The sequence below is a fragment of the Camelina sativa genome, chromosome 2 (assembly GCF_000633955.1).
Source record: "Camelina sativa cultivar DH55 chromosome 2, Cs, whole genome shotgun sequence".
NCBI classification, from domain to species: Eukaryota; Viridiplantae; Streptophyta; class Magnoliopsida; order Brassicales; family Brassicaceae; genus Camelina; species Camelina sativa.
The window spans coordinates 16,359,768-16,370,044 of NC_025686.1; the positions used below are offsets into that span (position 1 = coordinate 16,359,768).

Here is a 10,277-nt window from a genome sequence, read left to right on the forward strand (position 1 = left end):
CCATTCAAAATAACCGATGTGAAAGTTTATTATACTCTTCAATTATACGTTCCGCCAATAACTTAAACCACTAAATTAATGTTGCTAAAAATAGTATAGTTGTGCTACAGAGTGCAACTGTCAAACTTTAATTATAGTCTTTGCGTGATGTAATAAAAATATCATTAAATGTAATGAAAAGTCATTAACTACTATGTCTTGTGTGACCACAAAACCAAAGAAAATTTAGTAACAGCTCATCTTCAAAGTTGTAATCACAACACTTCTCAAAAAAAAAAACATTTTTATTTTCATTTTTTCTAATGCCGTCACGAACACTCCCGTCGCCGGCACCGGTAAATTCACCGTTCTCTTCCTCCGTCACACCTCACCATGATAAAACCACAACCACACGCATCATCATCATCTCACCACTTACAGTCGTAGGTTTCTCTCTCTTCATAACTCTCTCCCTCTGTTTCTGCAAATCCAAACGTAAACGCCGATCTCCCGCCGCCGTGACCTCCTCCTCTTCACCGCCGCAGAAACCTCCGTTGCAAGAATTCTCTTACTCATCTCTCCGTAAAGCCACCGCCTTTTTCGCTCCGGAGAATCGTCTAGGTCAAGGCGGGTTCGGCTCTGTATTCCGTGGAACTCTGTCTCCTTCCTCCGGTGGTAATGTCGCCGTTAAAGTGATGGACTCAGGTTCACTTCAAGGAGAGAGAGAGTTTCAAAACGAGCTTTTCTTCTCCGGTAAGATTGATTCACCTCATGTTGTTTCCGTTATCGGCTTCTCTCAAGATCGAAGACGACGCCGTTTGATTCTTGTATACGAGCTTATGGACAATGGGAATCTCCAAGACGCTCTGCTTCACCGTAGATCTCCTGAGCTTATGATATGGAAACAAAGGTTTCTTGTTGCTGTTGATATAGCTAAAGGGATTGAACATTTACATGGTTTGAATCCTTCTGTGATTCATGGTGATTTGAAACCTAGTAATGTGTTGTTGGATCGTTTCTTCTCTGCTAAGATATCTGATTTTGGTTTAGCTAGGTTGAAATCAGAACAAGTTGAGGTTGTAGTTGGATCTGAGAGTGATGAAGTTAAGTTAGAAGTAGAGGATTGTGGATCTGTAGTTGAGGAAGTTGAGAGTGTGATTACTAATACTACTGGTTATGATGAGTCTAACTTTGGTTTTACTGATCAGTCTCCGGTTAGTGTTTATAAAGTTCCTCTTTCATCTCCTGAGACAGGACATGTACCTATGACGTCTCCGGAGACGGCTGTGTCTGTTTCTCCGGAAATGGTGGATAAAGTTAGTGTCTTGGAGGTTGGTAATGTGGGGAAGAGTAAAGATTGGTGGTGGAAGCAAGAAGGGAGTGGTGGAAGAGGTAAAGGGAAGGATTATGTGATGCAATGGATTGGTTCTGAGGTGAAGAAAGAGAGACCGAGTAGTGATTGGATTGCTGAGACGGCTGAAGCAGCTGTGAAGGTTGAGAAGAAGAAGAGTAGTAAGAGATTAGAGTGGTGGCTTTCGTTGGATGAAGAGAAGGAGAAGGAGAAGAAGAAGAAGAAGAAGCGGATGGTGAGAGAGTGGTGGAAGGATGAGTATCGGAAAGAACTAGCTAAGAAAATGAAGAGGAAGAAGAAGAAGAAAACTTTGGAATCTGAGTTTTATAGTGATGATATGAGTGGAAGTGTGGATCAAAGGCGAAGTGGGGATGAAGAGTTGTATAGGAAGAAAAGAAGAGGAGGTAGTAGTAGTAACAGTATAGGAAGTAGTATAGATTGGTGGTTAGATGGGCTAAGCGGTGAACAATGGAAAGCACGGCGCAGAAACAGTCAAGATTCAGTTAAGAGTTGTGGAGTCAGTAGCACGCCGAGTATGAGAGGGACTATGTGTTACGTTGCTCCTGAGTGTTGCGGTAATAACATAGATGATGTTTCTGAAAAATGTGATGTGTATAGCTACGGAGTTTTGTTGTTAGTCCTGGTTTCAGGGCGGCGTCCCCTGGAAGTAACTGGACCCGCGTCTGAGATCATGCAGCGTGCGAATCTCATGTCGTGGGCGAGGAAGCTGGCGAGAAGAGGTAGACTTGGTGATCTTGTAGATATAAAGTTGCAGTCTTTGGACCAAGAACAAGCCATTTTGTGCATTAAGGTGGCTCTGCAGTGTCTGCAAAGATCACCGGTTTCACGACCTTCTATGAAAGAGGTTTTAGAGATGCTTACAGGAACCATGAGTCCACCGGAGTTGCCAACAGAGTTCTCACCATCACCGCAGTCTCGATTCCCGCTCAAGACACCAAGGAAGCAGAATCGATAGAGCAGTTTCTTTGGTGATAGATATGGCTGTTGGTTTTAGAGTATTTATCGTACAACACTGTCTTTGTTTAGTGATGTTTAGTGTTCGAGCAACTTGGCAACTTGATTTGTTCGCACAAACGCTGTTTTTAGCGTGAAAAATCTAATTATAATTAATTATTGTAGTTTAGTGATCTCTCTCATAGATTTATGCGGAATTTGTATAAATGGTAAATGCAATATGCAATGAAATATATTGAGATTTCTGAGATTTGGTATAATTTATTCTGGTGATTAATCTTACAAATCTAACAAATACCTAATCCTCGTGATTGGGCCTAACAGGAAATTCTTCTACTTCATATCTTTATAATTTCTTGCTAAATGGGTTACGTCATATACTTGGTTTGGACTGGCCCTATAACGTGAATACCGATATACACTGGTTTAATTGGACTTTTTTTTTTTGTCAACTTTAATTGGACTTTGTTAAAGGTTTTATAATTTCTAATGACTCCAAAGTTCAACCAAACGATTTAGGAGTTAGTTAGAGCATTTAAGAGAGAGAAAAGAAGGAAATGATGGTGAAAGGCTGAAAGCCACTAAAAGGCCTCAAAACTTCATTATAAGTAAACATCACTTAGACCATCTCCATTATATTTCTCTATTTTTTTTCTCTAATACAGAGTAACTCAAAAATAGAACACTGTTTTCTTCCAATGTATTACTCTATTTTCACCTCTATAATAGAGTTAATGTAAAAAAATAGAGGTGAGAATAGAATTGCTCTATATATAGAGCAATCCTATTATTTTCTCTATTTTAGAGTAATATATAGAGTAGGGTTGGAGCAAATGTTGCTCTATAATAAAGATTTGACTCTAAAATAGAGTGGGGTTGGAAATGCCCTTAGACCATCATTACTGGTAGACTGGTAGAACGAGTTAACCGTTGCTAAGAATTTTTTTTTTAATATTTTAACATATAACTTATAAAAAAGTGATATCTGTAAAAAAAAAGGCTGAAAAACGTTGTTTTCCTGAGTAATTTGAGCAACGGTTTCTTTCTTTCTTTCTCTTATTTATAATTTTTAATTAGTTTTTAATAAGAGAACTTTGGTGAAGTAACTAGTTAACTACTAGTAATGATGGTCTTAATTCACTATCACACTATTTTTACTTAAGAAAAGTATTGCCGAAGATTTAAAAACTACCGATCAGTGAACTGACAAAAGTTACTACCACATTCACCGATGGTATTAGACTATTAGGCTTTGAATGGTAACATAATAATTGCGGTTTTCTAAGTGCGTTTTTCAAAAAACAGTTTTATACACCATTCACAAAAAGGTTGTCATTAGCGTTTTCTTAAAAAAGTGAAAAAGTTATGTATACGTTTTTCAAGGAGTGTTATTAACAAACGGACCGCACTTGTTTACAGGACCATCAATTACCCAGCGGTTTGTTTAAAAAAAGACTACAGTAATTCTTTTTTTTGTCAACCTACAGTAAATTTTTATTTATTAATTTATGATTAATAAAAGGAATAACAATCAACATATTATATTTTAACAAATGTCTCTATGTTAAACATGTTTATCATATAAATTGTTAAAATCATACATAAATCATTTATTTTTTTAAATATATTTTTTCACTATTTTATTATTTTAATGAACAAAAAATTACATGATAAATAATAAATTCATAAATAAATTTTGAATTTTTAGGTTCATAAATAATAAATGAAAATACTATTTCACTAGTACTAAATAAAATGTTTAAATCTATAAATATATATTAATATGATATATTTATTTTTAGTGTTTATTTATAATATATAATTATATTTTGATTAATTTTTGTATTAGTGGTTTATAAATATCTGTTATTGTTTATTTATTAATAAGAAAAAAAAATAATTAATTATTATATATATATATATAAAATCTGCACCACAAGTAATTTTTTTCACCAATCAAACATTATTCTGTACCGCTTATTTTGTACAAATCGCACTTGTCCCGCAAATATATTTCTCCCGCACGAATCGCAGTTGAACCGTGCCGCACTGTAATACCGTTTTCTCTGCACAACTAAAACCGCAGTCACCATTTGGACCCTTAGTATACAGAAAATATTGATGCTTGTCCGACAAATTTTGTTGACATATCATTGTTGATTATCTATTATTTTGTGTATATACTGTATAACTTTTTGTTAAAATGGATCGAGACAATGTTTAAACAACTTCCAAGAACATTTGAACCAAATGGATTATTTGGCCGGTAAAATCTTTTTTTTTCTGGTAGTAAGACTGAAGGATTATGTGGTAATAAGAATAGAATAAGCATGGAATTATCTCCAAATAAAAAGAACATCTTATATTATATTATTAATTATAGAAGAAGAGGTGATATACGAAGAAGACAGTGTCATCACCGCGTGCGTACCCTAATAACAAATGTGTATATTAAAAAACTCTTTATCTGATACGTCTAACCAACGTATCTTCTTCTCAATTAAATAATGTTATCAAAGAAAAAGTCATTTATTTAATTATGTCGCTCAAGCATCAAGACTGCAATAATTCTCAACTTTACAACAAAGCCCTGAGCTGTTCTTCTAAAGACTAAGATCAAACCCCAGATCACAAAATCCGCAGAAGATCAGATCTCACTGTCTCACCAGATGAGGAGAATCTTCTAAAGGAATTGATATACTTATATTATAATTTAAGAAGACCACAACAGCTTTTACATGGACGATTGTCGGGACAAGAGAAGAAGACGGTGTACGAAGCTGACGTGTAGTAAAGATAACAACAACGACATGGAGAAGATGATGCACAGAGAAACTGAGAGACAAAGGAGACAAGAAATGGCTACCCTTTATGCCTCTCTTCGTTCTCTTCTCCCTCTTCACTTCATCAAGGTCTCACTCTCACTATCCCCAACTCCTTAAAAAAACCCTAATCTTGATTTGGATTCTTCATGGCTACTTTAATTAGATCTACTTAATTTTTGTCTTTTGATTTGGTATTTCTTGTAAAAGGATGAAAAAAAAGGGATCATAGCAAGTGTTTTGACTTTGTGCTGTTACTTAACTCTATAGTGTTTGTCTTAAAAGATTCCTAATTAGATCTATTACTTTCTTGTTTTGTTGATATTGTTTATTGGTGTGGGATCTTTTATACTCTCTCTAGGGTAAGCGTTCGACGTCAGATCAAGTCAACGAAGCGGTGAACTACATAAAGTATCTACAGAGGAAGACCAATGAGCTGAGTTTGAGGAGAGATGAGCTTATGTTACTGTCAAGAGGAAGCTTCTTGGGTTCTAGTAATGATAATTGTAAAGAGGAGATGGAGATGATTAGTAGAAAGAATCATGTGGTGGTTCGTCAATGTTTGGTGGGTGTGGAAATCGTGTTTAGTAGTGGCTGCCGCAGTGGCCAACCGCGGTTTTCGAGTGTTCTTCAAGTGCTGAGTGAAAATGGTCTCTACCTTCTAAATTCCATCTCTTCTATTGTTGATGATAGGTTGATCTACACCATACAAGCCGAGGTAAACCTATCCTAACCTCCTACTCTTAGTTACTTAAGTTGTGTTGATCTCTAGACTTCGTCGATTTGTTCCAAACGCAAATTTAGTTTCTTTTCTTTTTTCTTTTTTTGAAAAAACTTTTCATTAAATTTATTTTACAAAATGGAAATCATATTTTTCAATGATTCTTTCGATTTTTTTGGTTTCGTATTGGTAGTTTATAAAAAAAGTTTTGATAAAAAAAATAATTGGTGCATTTCATTTTAAGATACACACAGTTAATATATAACAATGTCTATTTAAATGCAAATACAAAGAAAAGAAGTGAGGTCATAGTAATCGTGAAAATGTTGTAGTCTGTATATATATCGAAATTTGAATCCATCAGATACTAGACATCAATAGAAACCATATATATTATTTCTATCTTGAGCATCAAACATTCGAAAAGAAGAAACTATTACTACTAGCTATGTTCATCTATATTTGCTTCAAGAAAATGTTTTCACATGTGGTATCATCAAAAGCCCTCATGCATTTAGCTATATAATATCACCTCAGGGTATACTGAAGTTTGAATACCATTATATGTCTAGAGGTTAGAGTGTTAATTTCAAGGTATTTTGTATACCAGGTATTGGCACGGAATATCCAATAATTATAATAGAATGATCAAATCTTTATCTTGTTTGGTTTTGAGAGTATATATATATTGAAAACTTCTTATTGTTTCTCAGGTCAACGATATAACTTTGATTGACTTAGCAGCACTTGAAAACAGATTAATCAGAATGAAGTAAATGGCTGTGAGTAGGTTTCCCTTAACTTGTCAAAACAAACGACATATGTTAAGTACGTACTTTATTCGTACTTGTGTTGTTGTGAATTGTTGTGTTGTCTTCACACATCTTATGTATGTATTTCTATTCCATCTGAATGTGGTTGGTTTAGTTGTTTATTGATTGAAAAAAAAATCATAAGCTGAGTTAGTACTTAATTACTTATTGTTTACATGTTATAAGTCTATAAATACAATTCAGTTTTATCTGTTGAATTTATTAATAAGTTTCAAAATTACCAAAAAAAAAAAAAAGACAAAAAAATTGTTGATAATGTCGAAAGGTTTAATAACGGTGTTGGTCAAAGTTGATAGCATTTGTCATCAAAAAAAGAAAAAAAAAAAGTTGGTAGCATTCTGCTGATATTGATATAAAATACCAACAAAAATTTACAAAGTACCAATATATACATGTAATGATATATTAAACTAGCTCATTGAGCTGCATATTGGTGCTTAGAATCTATTTACCAAAAAAAAAATAATCATAGTATAGTAAAAAAATTTTGGCTTCAGTCTGCTTTATATTCATTTTATATTTTATCATTGATGTGAAACAGCCAAGTATCTTCTAGCTTTTAAAAAGTCAATATTTTGGAAATTATTAAACTGATATATTTGATCAAAAGCTTCTAGTATAAATGTATAGCTTATTGTTTACCAGTAAAGGAAGTGAAGGTTTGTTGAGATTCCAATATAATAGAATATATGTTTGGATTTTGATATATATATAAAAAATGTTCATCGGTTAGAAGTTTAGTATCACGAACTAAAAATATATATCTGATTATCTTCTATAAAATTTGTGGGAGATATATACTTCTTCTATAAAATTTGTGGGAGATATATACAACGCTATATATATATGTTCATGATGATGATCTTTTCCCAAATAAAACTAACTAAAAAAGGCATAAAATTTTAAGATGTAATAAGTACGTAGTGTTGTAAGATTGTAAGATGAGATTAGAGCCTCAATAATAATTTCATAACAAATGTGGTTAAGTGATTTTTTTGTTTTTAAATCAAAAGAAAGCAACAGGCGCAACAGGTTTAAAGTCCAAGAGGTTTCACTATTTTTTTGAGATGCCTACGCTTAAAATACATAGTCTCTTCAGAGTTCAGAGCAACCAAAATCAAAACAAGTTAATAAGTCTTTTCCCCTTACTGGAAAGCTCTCATTTTCATTTATTTTGTTTTCTTCTCAAGTTACTAAAAATGATCTTCGATAGGATCATGAAAATCAAAAGAGGTTACTCAAGAAAATATCACAAAAAAACGAATCTATATTGTCTCTGTCTCTCCAGTCTCCATATTAAATTCATCTTCCTTGACGGCAGTTTTACTGTTTATCTTGAAAAAAATATTGTGAGATTACTAAAATTGTTTGTAATTGAACACGCTTGCACACCTAAAAGAAAACAAAGAATAAAACGTTACCTTTGAAAGTATAAGGCCTCAGGCCCAACCCACAAAGCCTTCTCAATCCACAAAACCTTCTCAAAGCCCATTTGACCACAAGTCATTATCTCCTCACAAGTCGTTATCTCCCCTGCATCAAGAACAGAGTAGTCCTTCTCTGCCACAGTGTCCTTCTCCGGAACATAGGCCGACAATCTCACAGCCGGTGCAGCGCATGACGATGGCTACTCCAACTAGCTGCTCACCCATAGTATTAGGTAACCGGTTCAACGGAATCTTGACTGAAGTGTGTGGCTAGATGTTAGACAAGTGGCAATAGATCCTATACTCTTGTAATATTCTAGAATGTTCCCTTGATTCTATATATGTAAACCCTATGGGTTCATTGTAAACTTGAGAGAGTTGATTACATAATAAAAAGTATTATTCAGTTTCCTTCCTCCTCTGTTTTACGATTATTCACATGGTATCAGAGCTCTCTTAGACCTTAACCGGTGCTGTCATGGCAGAGTTTCCTGGTCCTTATCCGTTTCCGTCGTCTCTCCATGTTGCTAGCTCAGTCACAATAAAACTGAGTGATAGCAACTATCTTCTCTGGAAAACTCAGTTTGAGTCTCTCCTTCGTTGTCAAAAACTTCTTGGTTTTGTGAATGGGTCTATCGCAAAACCTCCGGCGACTATTGTCACGAACGCCGTCGAAGCTCCAAACCCGGAGTATGAAGCTTGGATCTGTACAGACGAGCTCATAAAGTCATGGATCTTCGGTACTCTTACTGAAGAAGTCTTGGGGCTTGTTCATGCCCTGTCTACATCCCAAGATGTCTGGTTGTCCCTTGCTGGAAACTTCAACAAGAGCTCTGTTGCTTGTGAGTTCGACCTTCGCCGTCGACTACAGCTCCTGAACATCAAAGGCAAAAACTTCACCACCTACTGTCGCGAGTTTCGTACTGTGTGCGATAACTTAAGCTCCATTGGCAAACCCGTCGATGAGAACATGAAGATCTTCACCTTCATCAATGGACTAAGTCGTGAGTATGATCCTATAGCTACAGTTCTTCAAAGCTCGATGTCTCGCACTCCATCTCCAACGTTCAACGATGTTGTTCTGGAAATTTCTGGTTTTGATGCGAAACTGCAGTCGTATGAAACTCCACCTGATGTATCACCACACATTGCGTTTCAAACTCAGAGAGGGGGTTACCATGGCTCTGGACAGAGAGGTCGTGGTGGTCATCGAGGAAGAGGAGGCTATTCAACCCGTGGTCGAGGATTCTCTCAGCAAGTTAACTCCTCCGGTTGGAATCAGAACCAGTCTGGTACCTCTTCTAATCCTCGCCCTGTATGTCAAATTTGTGGTCGTACCGGTCATGTTGCCCTTAAGTGTTGGAATCGGTTTGATGCTTCATACCAAAGTGAAGATGTGCCTCAAGCTCTTGCTGCATTGCAAGTCTCAGATAACGGTGGTAGAGAATGGCTGACTGATTCTGGAGCCACTGCTCACATCACTCCAACGACGGACTCTCTTCAATCTGTGACACCATACAATGGCGCTGAGAATGTGATGGTTGCTGATGGTACACATCAACCAATCACTCATGTTGGTTCTACCACTCTTGCTACAACCTCAGGTAGTATTCCCCTTTGTGATGTTCTTGTTTGTCCGTCAATGCACAAGTCGTTACTTTCAGTTTCAAAATTGTGTGATGACTACCCTTGCGGTGTCTTCTTTGACTCTAATGCCGTATATATCATTGATTTACACACTCAGAAGGTTGTGACAAGAGGGCCCCGTAGTGAAGGGTTATATGTGTTGAGGAATCCGGAGTTTGTAGCTTTTTATTCAAATCGACAGGTTGCTGCAAGTGACATGGTGTGGCATCAACGTCTTGGTCATGCAAACTTCCAGGTTCTTCAACTGTTTCAAATCAGCAAGGCAATCTCCATCAATAAGAGCAGCACTATTTCCGTTTGTGAACCTTGCCAAATGGGAAAGAGTTGTCAACTTCCTTTTTATTCTTCTACTTCAAATGTTATGAATCCTCTAGATCAACTACATTGTGATCTTTGGTGTCCTTCTCCGGTTGTATCAGTTCAGGGATTTCGTTATTATGTTGTCTTTGTGGACGAGTTCTCTCGATATTCATGGATTTTTCCTCTTAAAGAAAAGTCTGATTTCTGTGATGTGTTTATTGG

General features: G+C 35.8%; 2 protein-coding genes across 2 annotated transcripts; both read left to right on the forward strand.

Moving 5' to 3' along the window:
• On the forward strand, positions 217-2,474 carry LOC104726528 (receptor-like serine/threonine-protein kinase At4g25390). Its single transcript, XM_010445401.2, has one exon. The coding sequence runs from the start codon at positions 303-305 to the stop codon at positions 2,304-2,306; it is 2,004 nt and encodes a 667-aa protein (XP_010443703.1). The 5' UTR covers positions 217-302; the 3' UTR covers positions 2,307-2,474.
• On the forward strand, positions 4,839-6,878 carry LOC104726537 (transcription factor bHLH36-like). The gene is made up of 3 exons (XM_010445412.2): positions 4,839-5,217; positions 5,489-5,845; positions 6,562-6,878. The coding sequence occupies exons 1-3, from the start codon at positions 5,044-5,046 to the stop codon at positions 6,622-6,624; spliced, it is 594 nt and encodes a 197-aa protein (XP_010443714.1). The 5' UTR covers positions 4,839-5,043; the 3' UTR covers positions 6,625-6,878.

What these genes read in the sequence shown, in the direction of transcription:
- LOC104726528 (XM_010445401.2), top strand. Translation starts at nt 303, where the DNA reads ATGCCGTCACGAACACTCCCGTCGCCGGCACCGGTAAATTCACCGTTC.
- LOC104726537 (XM_010445412.2), top strand. Translation starts at nt 5,044, where the DNA reads ATGGACGATTGTCGGGACAAGAGAAGAAGACGGTGTACGAAGCTGACG. An exon ending in TCCCTCTTCACTTCATCAAG is followed by an intron (nt 5,218 to 5,488) that starts GTCTCACTCTCA and finishes TACTCTCTCTAG; the next exon opens with GGTAAGCGTTCGACGTCAGA. An exon ending in TCTACACCATACAAGCCGAG is followed by an intron (nt 5,846 to 6,561) that starts GTAAACCTATCC and finishes ATTGTTTCTCAG; the next exon opens with GTCAACGATATAACTTTGAT.